At 35.1% G+C, this 15,404-nt stretch overlaps 1 protein-coding gene across 2 annotated transcripts in view; it reads left to right on the forward strand.

Annotated features, from left to right (window-relative positions):
* LOC123525204 (phosphatidylinositol 3-kinase regulatory subunit alpha-like) overlaps positions 1 to 15,404 on the forward strand; it is a 312,914-nt gene that overhangs the window by 287,041 nt on the left and 10,469 nt on the right. The window contains exons 9-11 of one of the 2 annotated variants that reach the window (XM_053538091.1): positions 11,579 to 11,633; positions 13,594 to 13,725; positions 14,368 to 14,466. In XM_053538091.1, the coding sequence (XP_053394066.1) occupies positions 11,579 to 11,633; positions 13,594 to 13,725; positions 14,368 to 14,466 (286 nt within the window). The remainder of the gene's footprint in view (positions 1 to 11,578; positions 11,634 to 13,593; positions 13,726 to 14,367; positions 14,467 to 15,404) is intronic. The other variant, XM_045304060.2, reaches the window with a different exon arrangement.

Below are 15,404 nucleotides of genomic sequence, written 5' to 3' on the forward strand. Positions count from 1 at the left end.
CATTTATGATCATATCTTAATGAAACTTGGTCAGAATGTTAATCTTGATGATCTTTAGGTCAAGTTTAAATCTGGGTCAGGTGGGGTCAAAAACTAGGTCACTAGGTCAAATCAAACGAAAAGCTTGTTAACACTCTAGAGGCCACATTTATGTCTGTATCTTCATGAAACTTAGTCAGAATGTTAAACTTGATGATCTTTAGGTCAAGTTCGAATGTGGGTCAGGTCAAAAACTAGGTCACGGTGTCAAATCAAAGGAATAGCTAGTTAACACTTTAGAGGCCACATTTATGACCATATCTTAATGAAACTTGGTCAGAATGTTAATCTTGATGATTTTTAGGTCAATAGGTCAGGTGAGCGATACAGGGCCTTCATGGCCCTCTTGTTTAGTGGAAACTTTAAAAATCTTCTTGTCAGAAAACAATGGCCTTATGTTATTTCAAAGTAATTCCACAGATGTCATTCTTGCATGACCCTCTACTAAAACTTTTTAAGCCAGCTGTAAAACTCAGGTGAGCAATCATGACCGTCTTGTTGTATGTAACATATGCTTGAGTAATATATAAAATTGAACAGAAACTGATCAATAAGCCAAATGTACTTGTACCCTATAAAAGAGTGTTTTATGGTTCACTATAGCTGTATCTTGTTATCTGTATGAGTTAGGCCAATATCAGGTCAGTAACTATGTACTTCATAAAAGTGCATACTGTGAAATCATTTAATTTCGTGGGCATGAAATTTCATGGTTTTGGTCAAAACGGCAATTTCGTGGGGATATGAATTTGTGGATTTCAACTTTTGAACATAAAATGAATGGGAATTTTACTTGTTCATTGGGATTAAATTTCGTGGATTGGCTTAACCACGAAATCCACAAAAATTAGTCCGCCACGAATATTAATGATTTCACTGTAGTATGAAAACTTTGGTCTGTATGTAAAAAATGATTGTGAAGAAGAAGCTGAATAGTGTGGTAAAGAAAAGGGTGGTAGTTGAAGAGTCAGATGAAAAATAAAGTGGTAGTTGAAATGGGGATGAAAAAGACGGGGGTAAATGAAGAGGAGGTAGTTGAATAGCAGGTTGAAGAAGAGAGTGGTAGTTGAAGATTAGGAAGAAGAGGGGGGTAGTTAGCAGTTAAAATAATAATCAATACTTCAGCAAAGGTGATGCCACTGTAAATACTGTAGCCACTGACCCAGTTTGCATGGTTGTTTAGTGTCCAGCACATATTCAAAATCTTTTAAATTTCAATTAAATGAAATCTGATTCCTTTTAGCTCTACTGTAAGAAGTGTATGAGTTATCCTACTTGACACTTTGTCAACATCCACACCTATGTAAAGTTTTGATGTGCTTTCTTTTATCTCTGTTATTATTTGATGGGTTTGCTTTGATTCCTCATTGTCACCGACATTATAGGACACACGGTCAATAACATGGCTATAGAAACAAGCACCACAAAAAAAGTTAAAATCTACCCATGCTGGTTGATATGTCAATCTAGTGATAGCTCAAGTTTCCTCAGATATGCCCTATTTACTACTCAGCACCAAATTAGTCCAGCAAAATGTCTCCTCTGACAGCTCTTGTTCTTTAATATTGTGTCAAAGGGATTTAAAATTGGTTGCAATCATTTCATGCATGATAGACAATCTATTGTGTGACCACAGATGGATAAAATTTGACCCACATCTATAAAATGACAAAACCAGCAAAAATTTTCATCTGATAAAATGTGGACTGAAAGATATATTATCTGTTGTCTGAGGTCAGGGTCTATTAAACATTGTCAAGTTTTATGTCTGTACTGCTGCCTCAGTAACCCAGTTGTAGAGCACCTGCTTTGAGTGTGAGAGGTTTGGGTATTCATACCATAGACCTGAAAATTGTACTACAAGCTTCATCACTTGACGCTCAGCATTAGAGGATAGTTCTAGAACAAGTCAGCCCGTTGTCAGTAAATTGGGACAGAGTGGGTACCAATTGTCACATGTCTTTGGCGAGGCAGCACTATAAAGTTGGGCATTGTTCACACTGCTACAAGACCTTCATCTGTATGACTGAAGTTTTACCGAAACACACATACACACATAAGGTATCATCAAAGTTTGTGTTGCATATATCTTAAAAAATATTTGACCTAGAGTCATGAAACGATGTAGGAAGGTTATTCAGCATGTGAATTTGTGCTCTCTGCAAGACCAGAGTTACGGCCCTTGACTTAGTGAAAAATGTGCATTTAGAGCATAAAAGCTTGTGTCACATGTATTTCAAAAAGTCATAAAACGTTAGAGAATTGTTATAGCATTTGTTTTTTACCTGGTGTTCTATTTGGGATTTTACTCAGGCAGACCAGAGTTATGGTCCTTGACTTAAAAAATATACACATGAAGTGCTTAAACATGTAAAAGTTTATGTTGCAGTTACTTAAAAAATATTTCACCTAAACCAATGTAGAGTGACAGAAAGGGTAGCAGTCTGTCCTAGGCACAAACATCTAGTATTGTTTAATTTAGTAAACTTCCACAGTTGTACACCATGTGAAAGTTGTGAATTTTACTTTGCAAATTTGTTTTACAAATTACTGACAACTTTCACACTAAATCAGATATGGAGGCTGCAAACTTCGCATAGTAATTCAAAATTTGAATGGAGACACTTCAAGGAAATATTTTATTGACTTTTAAAATGTAATTTATCCATAATTGAATTATAAAAGGATCATAATAATAAGCCACTGGGCATGACTTGAAATCCTATAAATGTATAATTTGTTGTGTGCCAACGGGAATAGCACAAGCAAGCTGAAAAATTTATAATTAATGTTTTTTGCCTTAAGCTTTATTAAAATTAACTGGGTTGCATTTAGGAGTAATATTATGTGCTGTGTTACATAATGTGGTGTAGATTTATAGAAATTAGGTCATCATTTATGTGATCACAAAGGCAGATGCAGATTTTGCAGTTTTTCAGCTCGTTTGAGCTGTATGGTGAGGTTTTAATCTCATTGAATGCCCTTTTCCATGGTCAACACATAAACTTAAAACCACCAACCCACTAACAACACCAAACTTGACAGGCTCATTGTTTGCATGTTCCTCCATCAGATTCCTTCAAATCTCAGTCATTCATGCAGAATTCTGGTTGCCATAAACTTCAAAAAATTTAAAAGTGTTGGCCAGATTCTAAGACTACCAGATTCTTTCAAGTTAACTTGATTTTTGTAAAATCATGTCCACCAGGATTACTTTTCTCTACAGCTCCATGGCTATATGGAAAACTCCGCATATTTCCTGAAAGAGCTGGCCCAAATTTTACATAATTTCACTAAAATGTTCCTTGGACGACACTACCAAATTTTTAAAATCAATCTTGATTTGTTAATAAACATGGCCACAAAGGGGCCAGACAGGATTTGCTTCTATTGCTGTAGTGTCAACTTATAACAGTGCATCAAAGTTTTAACCTGAAATTCTTAAGACAAAAAGGAGTGCATAATTCATGAAATATTAGTGTGAGAGAACAAACTATGAAGTAAAAGAACATCATAAATTTATCCAAGGTGCGGATGTCGAGGCCTACACAGATGCAGATGCTAGGGCAAGTAAGATAACTCTACATTTATTTTGTCTAGTCGAGCCAAAAATCTTCTCTTTAGAAACTGCTGGCATCATTTTGAAATTTGAAATGTGTGGCTGTCTGCCAAGATAAATGTGGCCGTCAGAGTTAAAAATAGAAAACTTTAATATCTTCTTTAACCTCTGGTCCATTTTTAGCTCGACTATTCAAAGAATAGTCAAGCTATTCTACTCACCCTGGCGTCAGCGTTGGTGTCGGCGTCGGCGTCAGCCCTTTGTTAAGTTTTTGCATGCATTACATACAGCTATCATTCCATGGCATAGATCTATAGCTTTGAAACTTATTTTTAGCTTCAAAGAATAGTCTAGCTATTCTACTCACCCTGGCGTTGGCGTCGGTGTCACACTTTGGTTAAGTTTTTGCATACAAGTACATACAGCTGTCATTTAAAGGCATATAGCTTTGAAACTTATTTTTTCTTTTTCTAGGTTAATTACCAAACTCACTGGGTCAAGTTCCATAACTCTGACATGTATTTTGAGCAAATTATACCCCCTTTTGGACTTAGAAAATTTTGGTTAAAGTTTTACATGCAAGTTACTATCTCCAAAACTAATGCAAATATTGAATGGAAACTTCACATGTGTCTTCAGGGTTATAAAACTAGTTGAAAGCAGCAAGTCCCATAACTCTGATATTCATTTTGGCCAAATTATGCCCCTTTTTGGACTTGGAAAATTCTGGTTAAAGTTTTGCGTGCAAGTACATACAGCTAGTACTAAAAGGCATATAGATATGAAACTTATTTTTCTTTTTCTAGGTCAATTACCAACCTCACTGGGTCAAGTTCCATAACTCTGACATGTATTTTGAGCAAACTATGTCCCCTTTTGAACTTAGAAAATTTTGGTTAAAGTTTTACGTGCAAGTTACTATCTCCAAAACTAATGCAAATATTGAATGGAAACTTCACGTGTGTCTTCAGGTTATAAAACTAGTTGATAGCAGAAAGTCCCATAACTCTGATATTCATTTTGGCCAAATTATGCCCCTTTTTGGACTTCTGTTAAAAAATATTGAATGGAAACTTCATGTGTGTCTTCGGGGTAATAAAACTAGTTGATAGCAGAAAGTCCTATAACTCTGATATTCATTTTGGCCAAATTATGCCCCTTTTTGGAATTCTAGTTAAAGCTTTGCGTGCAAGTACATACAGCTAGTACTAAAAGGCATATAGATTTGAAACTTATTTTTAGCTCACGTGAGCACAAAGTGCTCAAATGTGAGCATTAGTGATCGCCCTGTGTCCGTCGTCGTCGTCGTCCGTCTGTCGTCAGTCGTCAACAATTTGACTGTTAACACTCTAGAGGACACAATTTTGGCCCAAACTTAATGAAACTTGGTCAAAATGTTACCCTCAATAAAGTCTTGGACGAGTTCGATATTGGGTCATCCGGGGTCAAAAACTAGGTCACAAGGTAAAATCAAAGGAAAAGCATATTAACACGGTAGAGGCCAGATTTATGACTATATCTTCATGAAACTTGGTCAGAATGATAATCTTGATGACCTCAAGGTCCAGTTTGAATGTCACCAGATCAAATCAGAGGAAAAGCTAGTTTACACTGTAGAGGCCACATTTATGACAATACCTTAATGAAACTTGGTCAGAATGTTAATCTTGATGATCTATAAGTCAAGTTCAGATCAGGGTCAGGTGGGGTCAAAAACTAGGTCACTAGGTCAAATCAAAGGAAAAGCTTGTTAACACTCTAGAGGCCACCTTTATGACTGTATCTTCACAAAACTTAGTCAGAATGTTAGTCTTGGTGATCTTTAGGTCAAGTTCGAATCTGGGTCATGTCTGATCAAAAACTAGGTCACTAGGTCAAATTGAAGGAAAAGCTATTTAACACTTTAGAGGCCACATTTATGACCATATCTTAATGAAACTTGGTCAGAATGTTAATCTTGATGGTCTTTAGGTCAGTAGGTCAGGTGAGCGATACAGGGCCTTCATGACCCTCTTGTTTCTTTTTCTAGGTTAATTACCAACCTCACTGGGTCAAGTCCCATAACTCTGACATGTATTTTGAGCAAATTATGCCCCCTTTTGGACTTAGAAAATTCTGGTTAAGTTTTACATGCAAGTTACTATCTCCAAAACTAATACAGTCATTGAATTGAAACTTCACATGTGCCTTTGGGGTTATAAAACTAGTTGATAGCAGCAAGTCCCATAACTCTGATATGCATTTTGGTCAAATCATGTCCCCTCTTGAACTTAAAACTCTTTTGATATTTAACCTTTTTGGGTAATATTTTCCTGCTTCTGGGACAGTATTACGAATAGTCGAGCTTGGCTGTCTTACGGACAGCTCTTGTTAAAATGTGTCTTGAGGGACGCTCCGCAAATTTTATTCAATTTTTTATTATTCGTCAAAAAGTATGGCTGCCAGGGAGCTGGCAGGTTTTCCCTATATAGCTATAGTGAAAACTTTGAGAAAACTTCTTGTGAGAAACTGCTGGTTTATTTTAGAATATTTTCACACAAATGCTCTTTTGTTGACCCAGAAAGTGTACCAGATTATGTGGGGTCATTCTGCATTAATTGTTAAAAAAACATCGCCAGAACTAGGTAGTACCATGATTTCATATGAATTTCATTGAGATGTGTTTTTTGGGGCCCTCTTCCAAAAGTGATCATACTATTGAAATAATTATGTTTCTTGAGGTACCCTCCTTGAAAATTGTTTAAATTATTTTGGTTTGTCAGAAAACAAAATGGCAGCCAGAGCTAGATAAAGAAAAAATCCCCCAACACTGTTCTCTCTAAAACTACTGGTCTGACTAAAATGATTTCACAGAAAATTTCTTTCAATGACCATATTCCAAGTTTGTTCAACTTTTTCTGGTTCGTCTAAACATAGCTTCCAATAGGCTTTATCTTGTATATAAATGTTTGAAAAATTTCATAAATCTACTCTGTATTATTAAAGATATTGTCAATTTTTTTGATATTGTTAATATTGAGGAGGGCATTTCACTTAATTTACTTAGTGGAAAAAATCTTATCAGAAACTGCTGGCTCAGCACACTATGGTATTGTGCTTGTATGACTACCAAAACTGTTCAAGCAAGTTGTGAAACTCAGGTGAGAGATCTAGGGCCATCATGACCCTCTTGCTTGAGAAGGAAGGTCACAATGAGGGAGGGGCCTGTCTGAGAGGAGCTGGCAGAGAAGTCGTGTTCTATTGTTAAAACAACTGAAGAGTACACTTCATCAAAGAAGTATAAAAATGTTATAGGTAAAATAAGTCATAAAAATGATTCCATATACTTTTGATAATTAAAAAATGTTAGAGCTCTCATCACCCATATAAGCAGTTTCATGTTAAGAAGAACCAGCTATATGTTTTGGACATCAGGGGCTACAAAACAAACTAAAGTTTGGAGGAGTGTAGGTTGGGTCTTGTCTATATATTTATTTATTTATAAGATAATTATGTTTTCAGTACAAAACTAAGGTACAAACATGTATCTGAAATGTTGAACCGATGGAACTGCAAATTAGTTTAAAACACACTTTTAAAAAAAAAGAAAAAGATTTCTTAATATATTAAAAATTACACTTCTGCACTATCTATAATAATTCAATGGTTGATTTGAAAGTAATCAATGTGTTTTAAACTTTGAAAATAAGCGGGTGTTTGTTTTTTATTCCTAAGTCAGCCAGATTTTTATTCATGCAATTAAAACAGTCAAGAGTTCAGCTTTGTTCACAATGGGCAATAATATAAGTGTTGTTTCTACATAAGCATGGAAGTGCCCAAAGTATTATCTAAGGGAAGCCTGAAAGTGTCAAAAATAATTTGTCCAAAATTTAAAGGGTTACTCAGGTATTTTTTCAAGATATTGATCTGATTTATAAGGTCTATTTTACTAAATTAAGTAATTAATGAAACAGAAAAAGCTGTTTTAAATTATCAAATTAAATCTTACTGTGGTTGCCGCTATATAATTATATGTGAAGTCATGAAAACATTTGAGAAATCTTTCAGTCAAGAATCTGCCAGGCAACCAACAAACTCTTATTATCTTACCTTGTTACTGGTAAAAATTTATAGCAGTTTTTAAGTGTATGTTAACCCAACCTGGCAAACATAGCATGGTCAGGTTAGTTGCACACGTGCCACAATGTCAGAGTTAAAGAAAACATACATCTATTTTAACTAAAGTATGTCACAAGAATGTGAGAAATACCACCTCTGCAGTGACTTAAAGGATTTTAATGTTTCGTCCTCAATTTTACCTGCATTACAAATTTCCCTTAAGGATATAACAAGCATATAAAAAAATCAATTGTCAAACACAGAAATAATGTTTTTCATCTATTGTGATACCATGGTAACCATTCTTGACCATGTTCTGTAGAAATGTGTTCACATCACCAGATCTTTTTTTTTTTTTTTACCAATATATTGCTGCACTTAGCGGTCATTTTTTCTGTAGAACTGACAGAAGTATATATTGGGTAACTTGCAGCATCACTTTTTATAAGTAAAATAAAAAGGTGGCACATATTATTATATTCGGTTTTGTTTGAGCGTGGTGTGCTTAACTTTGGCCCGGCTTTGTTTTATTTGTAACATATCCCTTTAATTAACAGACAATGGGCACCTTCCTATTGACAGAGTCAAGAAATTTGTAATCTACTTTCAACTTTTTTCCTAAAATATTTGGCAATCTATTGGTTTTTTTATGAAGTGATTTTGGTCCTCTGTCTGAAATTGGGTGACTGACATTTTCCTTCCTTAATTCTATATAAGGCATTCAGGTTGTTGCTGTGACATATTGTGACATTAAATCAGGTAATACCAACATCATTGATGCCATGCATCACTGGGAATCTTTTAACAGGCACTGAACCCTAAAATGTTCCACTTGAAGATGTAATTAAACTAGATTAAGGCAAGGGAAAAAGGTAGTCCTAAAGGGCGGTGTAAAAACAAAATAGAAATGAATTGATTTTATACTTTCTGAATGAAGAAACTTACAGCCAATTTTCAGAACAGAAAAAAAAAATATTCTTTTCTGTGCCAACTTTATTACAAAGTGTAATATTGGCGGAAATGCCTCCATATTCAGCAAACAACTTCCGCTAAATAATTAATTGCCAATAAAAGTGTGCATTTCCTGGGTCTTAAGTTTCTCTTGAAGATTTTGTTGAAGAATGGCATCATATTAGTCACATAGATTTTTATATTATGCACCAGTAAAATTTTGTCATTCACTGAACTGAAGTGTTTCTTTTTGATAATGTCTCTGTTAGTGCCAATAAGTTCATACCTTGGTAGACCACATACCAACTAGTTTATGACTTTAATAAAAGTGGTATAGTTAATGTGTGTGAGAAAAAAAAATGTATTTGTTTCACTCAAATGAGCTATGTGGATGTAGATTAAAACTGTTTGAGTACTTTGATGTTTAGATTCATTAGGCTAATCATTTAGGAAAGGAAAAGCACATGCTGCATGTTATAATCAGACCCAGGGTTCAAGACATTCAGGTCAGGCAAACTCCCTACTGTCAGATGACCAGCCAGCTGTCTCAAGTGTTTGTTTTCTCTTCCATTGAACAGGATCAAACACAAGCTGTCTGTTTACATTTCCAAAATTGATTTTTATTTTCGTTTCCAGTACCAGTATGCTCTTATGTTCTCTAGTATTGAACCAGTCTGCTCTGTAAATTGTCTACTGTCAGGCTGCAGACAACTTTTATCATCCAGTATTGACATGCCATGACCGGCACATTCTTCACACTTGATGTGCCATGTCAAGCTCCAGTCTTAGTTATTCGGTAACAATATGCCTTGTCATTTGCACCGGTGTGTCACCTCCCTATAATGCCCCAGTCTTGGTGTGCTATGTCAAGAACAGTCCTCACTCTTGATGTGCCATATCTGACAGCAGTCTTTACTCTTGATGTATCATATCAGACACCAGTCTTCATTTTAATTTTCAAGTCTTGATGTGCAATGTCAGGCACCTGATTCATCATTCTTGATGTTCCATCTCAGGCACCAATAAACACCTTCATTCTTTAGTCTTGATATGACATGTCAGGCACTAGTCTGTATATGCTGCCTCATCTTAAATGCTCCACTCCAGGTGTGCCATGTCAGGTACCAGTCTTCAGTCTTAATTTGTCATGTCGGGTACAAGTCTTAAGACTTAATTTGTCATGTCAGGTACCAGTCTTCAGTATTGATGTGCCAGGTCAGGTACCAGTCTTCAGTCTTGATTTGTCATGTCAGGTACCAGTCTTCACTTTAATTTCTTAATCTTTGTGTGCCATGTCAGGCACAAGTCTCTATTCTTGATATGTCCTGTCAAGCACCTGTCTTTGTCAAGCACCTGTCTTTGCTCTTGATGTGTCATGTCAGGCACCAGCCTTCACTATAATTTTCCAGTCTTGATGTGCAATATCAGGCACCAGTCTCCACTCTTGATGTGTCATGCCAAGCACAAGTCCTTCTTTAATTTTCCAGTCTTCATGTGCAATGTCAGGCAACAGTCTCCACTCTTGATGTGTCATGCCAGGCACTAGTCTCTTCTTTAAATTTCCAGTCTTAATGTGCAATGTCAGGCATCAGTCTCTATTCTTGATGTGTCATGCCAGGCACTAGTCTGTTCTTCAATTTTCCAGTCTTGATGTGCAATGTCAGACACCAGTCTGCACTCTTGATGTGTCATGCCAGGCACTAGTCTCTTCTTTAATTTTCCAGTCTTGATGTGCAATGTCAAGCACCAGTCTCCATGTTTGATTTTTCATGTCAGGCAACAGTCTCTACTCGAGCTGTGTCATGTCTGGCACCAGTCACTTTAATTTTGCAGTCTTGATGTACCCTGGCAGGCACCAGTCTTTGGTCTTTATGTGTCGTGTCAAGCACCAGTCTTCACTTTGATTTTCTTGTCTTGATTTGCCATGTCAGGCACCAGTCTTCTCTTTAAAAATTTATCAAGCTATACGAAAGTGTTATAAATGTATTTTAATTATTCAGCTCTATGTTGTGCAGTTCTATGCATCAGATTTTTGCTATGATCAGTTTTCAAAGAAATTGCTCTATGGTATCTGTCAAACCTCATTAATATGCACCTTTGATTTTTTTCATTATGTAGGCAATGTAGCAAACAAATACAGAAAAGCCCATGTTAAATTTTGAACCGACTTTTGACAATTTATACTTCCTTTAACAGCCAAACCGCACGTATTTTGCAATACACAAATCAAATATAGAAACACACTTTAATTTTGTACAGGTAGGATTAATTATCTTCTTTGAAACAGACTATAATCTGTCAAATCTCTTTGGAGCCTCACGTCAAGTTGTCGGACCGTTTCTGGGTCAAACGTTCATTACCTGGCGTATATGCTAGTGGGTTAAACTAGTTGGGAGCTTGCCAATATTCGTTTCTCTCTCTCTCTCTACATGTTATCGCTTCACTGACTTTACACAGTTAACTTCGATATAGCGGTCAGAGGCAAGTAAACCACCGCAGTATAAAGACGTGCGGCTCTTTTGATAAACACATTGCCGGCTTTGAAACTAGTTTTCTGTTTTAACAAACTTGTGGTGGAAAATACAGGAGAATTTATTTTTTTTGAAAAGAATTAACGATTGGATGTGATGGAATTATAAAATCTTGTAGGAAGAGGAGACATCGTGCGAGTTTTAGTGTGCCAGTTCTGTGTGATTCAGGATTTAGATCCTTGGATTTTAGACGTTGTGTTACAGTAAAAACAATTGAATGACATCTGTAGATCTTCCATCAAATAAACTTAAAGACCGTATTTTAAGATACTGTGGATCTGAATTAAGTTCAGATCTAGCGATATGTCAAAATATGCTCTGCGAGAAGCCTGAGTGTTCTTGTTGCGCGGAGTTCTATACTGGATACCAGTCTGCAGCTTTTTCTTTCTATCCTGAACAGGCACCCTACAACACTGGGCTCCCACCCCCAGGGCAGTTTATGTCAGACATGGAAGGTGAGATATTTTATTTTGTCATAAATATACCCAACATGATTTAATATATTATTACACTTTCCGCATTCTGAATTACTAGTTTGGAAGCTTCAGGAGCATTATTTTGATCTCATTAAAAAAATACAAATATGTTGAATATAGTCTAGTCTATTTGTGATTAGGTTCAAAGACATATCTTGTTAAACCATCGTAAAAGTATACATTTGCATAAACCTCTTTGAAATTCATGTTACACCTTTGTTCTCTTATTACAACAATACAATTAGAGTGTTTTAAAGTAATATGTTAATTTCTGCTATTTGACAAAACTTTGATTTTCATAGAAATAAAAAAAAAAGCTATCAACTGTAAGTCTGTGGATGGTTTGGGAGGAAAAAGAGCTTTTTAAATACAGAACTTAACAGTTTTAGGAGCATAGTTTTGTAAATTAGACTGTAACTTCATGCTCATGTTTTTGTGCAGCGTATATTGTATGTTAGCGCATACAACTGCAGTGCTCTTTCTTATAACTAAACACACACACATTTTAAGATTTTAGTGATTTGATATCTGATGGTGTTCCTTGTTTAGTGAACACAAAGTCTTGTTCACTAAGGCTTATTAAGGAATAACGAAGGATGTGTTAAGTTAAATTACAGAATAGCTTTAATTTTAATAGTTATTAATTAGGCCTCAAACAGATGTGTTCACTAAACAGAGACACTAGGTATCAGTCTAATTATCACTGTAGTGGAAGAACACTAGATGAATATATTTTAATGACCTTCATCTCTTGCGTAGCTAAAATAGCGATCAACAAATTTAAATACAAGGAGTGTAAAAAATTACCTGTGCTTGCCCTGTAATAGGCCAAAATGAAATTTGATCATGAAAAATGTTTTTGAACGAACGGATTAAAGAAAAAAGAATTTCTTGAATAATGTAAAAGCAGCGTTTAAAGCAAGATTTGAACAAATACACAATAGACATGACAGTATGCACAAGTCATATCCATAATGCAAAGTTATTATTCACAATGGGGTCAGTGTCCAGCGGATTATAGTCTTTCTGAATTTATTTTTTAAAACTGATCTTGTTAACACAAGAAAAAACTGGAAAAGTAAACTTAAAATTGGAAAAAGACTCCTTTTAATTACTCTTGGTAAGTTTAAGGAACAAGTTTCTCCTAAAAAAATTCAGAATTCTGTCTGGTTTTCTATTTAGACACAAAATATATCTTCTTAATACACACTCACAAAAACATTTTAGATCAGTTAGAAATAATCAGTAGTGATTTTGTTTTGTTTTTAAATTCAACAAAACCCACAGAATAATTTATCTTGAAACAATCTTAGTCTTCGGTTTCTTTTCCGGCAGACAAATGTTAATGCCTGTTATAACAGATTGACTTGTTTTGAAACTTTATGTAATTGTACATCAGGCAGAAGAATGCAAATCTTGATAAAACATTTAAATAGCACAGGTAAAGTTATGGAGTGTTGCCACGCAGGTCATTACATTTTCTTTGGTAAATTTGTCGTGTTACGCCGCAAGGCTTTTATGATGTACATTTGGGTTAATGAAAGCGATTGACTTTGATAAAGGGCAAAGTATGTTTCTTTAATATCACTGGATTGGCCCATTTTTTAATATCATTAGTGTCTAACCATTTTTTTTCATTAAGTCAACATGAATGTTGTTAATTTGTAAATATAAAATTTAATGTAATGGTAGTACAGAAGCTTCGAAGGTTTGTGCATTAGTATTTTCAGCTCAATTCCAGTGTCCAAAAAGTATGATTTCTCCCATTTTGGCAAAACATGAAAACAGTATTAAAAGCATACTGTAGCTTCTGACAGTACTTGTTAAATTAATACCATTGTTATATTGCAAAATTTACAAAGTAAATTGACATCTTCACTAAATATTTAACATATATATTTCAGTTGTTTGTACATATATGTATTACTTCCATTTTCAGCAGCAAGTAGCTGCGGTGGAGCGGCTTCAGAGAATCACAGATTTGCGGAGTACAATTTTTCTTCTCTGCAAAGATGTCACCTGTGCGACAAATTTCTATATGGCTTGATGAGACAAGGTGTTCAGTGCCGAGGTAAGTTAATTCTTCTCTCAAAATTCAAAAAACCCTTCCCCATAATGCATGGAGAAGTGGTGGAATTTGTGGATACCAGTTTAAATGTTTTCTGCGCAGTTTTAAAAATATCACAAGTCTTTATACTAGGTCAAGCTGACATAGATATAAAGCATAGTTGAAAGTTGGAAATATTAGGAGTGTTTCACAGCATTTCATATGTTTCTTTTGACAAGTTGTTATTTTGTAATGACAATTTTTTTTCCGAGAAGATCTTCCTCCATTTTTTTTTAATCATGACTATGTCCCTATATAGCTCATCTAGTTCTTGCTATTTGACATAATGATACATAAATATTCTATTCTAAGGCTTCATTAATCTCATTCTGAAGCCTGAGATATAGAATCAGTTTTCAACCTGGTTAATATATCTGGATTCAGTATTCTGATATTTGCTGTGTTAAAAAAAAACATAGTTGGCAAATAAAGGGTATTTTTCATTTGACTTTAAAACAGTCTTTGCTACACTTGTCTCTGTATAAAATTCTGCCCAGTCAGGATAGTAAAAATGTAACACATGATACACATCTCAATTTGAAAGTTTTTTTCTGTTGTTTGAATTTGTGGTGGTATTTAATTAAAGGTAAATGTTTTGTTTTTCAGAATGTGGGATTTGCAGTCACCGCTACTGCTCTTCGACAAAAGGGTCAGAGTGCAGTACGCCAAAACTGGAACGTCATCGAAGACCAAGTTTCACACAAAGTAAGTCATAGAATGTACCCTAGTTTGATCACGGACATTAACTAAAATGTTATCTTTATATGTAGGACACATTAACAAAAGAAAAAGAGGTAAATGTCAGCTGTTTCTGTTTGTTAAGTTGAAAGAATAACTATCTGTAGGGACAAAAGTTACTGAATTGACATTTCGTTAAAGGGTTGTGAAATGAATTGATAATGGTGTTGGTTAACTTTAAATTGAAATGTCGTCTCTGGGAGAATTGTAAGAAATCTTTGACATGAAAATGATTTCTTTTGTATTACTCTATCGTAAGAAAAAGTCCCCCACTAAGCTAGAAGATATGTGGAAGGTCAGATCTAGTAAAAGTAAAAAGTCTTTTTAGAGTTTTATCCTTTCTTTCTTCAACAGTCAATTGTTTTAAGGCAGTTAAGCAAAACAGAATTCCTTGAACTTAAAATGGCGCTTTGCTGCCATGCAGAAGGTGCATGAACAAAAATGCACTCGTATTTTGCTACTCAACTTGCAGGTCAATACCTAATTACTAGTCAGTAACCTGAGCCTTTCTTTCTTTTGAACAGCTTGTAAAGAATACTGACACTGCAGATTGTTAAAGCGTTAAAGTGGTGTAGATATGATATTTGACTATGCTCCAACACATTATGATAATGGCTGTAGATAGCTGAAACCTGTTCTATTTGTGTAACACAGCTCCGTCTTTGTTATATGTGGGTCATGTATTCAGATACAGGTTACTGGGTCACCAGACTGTCACTTAGGCAAAGGGAAACAACTCTTAAAGCCTGTTCTATACTGTAAGAGTGCTAGAGTAACCAAAACTGTGTTACATGCTGTTGGGCATGTTTGATCTGAAAATAGCTCGATCAGATCTTATTTATTTTTTATTGATTTGTTGCATAACCTAGACAGGAATCTTTGATGTCAGTGTAGAAATTTATTTC

The sequence above is a fragment of the Mercenaria mercenaria genome, chromosome 3 (assembly GCF_021730395.1).
Source record: "Mercenaria mercenaria strain notata chromosome 3, MADL_Memer_1, whole genome shotgun sequence".
Taxonomy (NCBI): domain Eukaryota; kingdom Metazoa; phylum Mollusca; class Bivalvia; order Venerida; family Veneridae; genus Mercenaria; species Mercenaria mercenaria.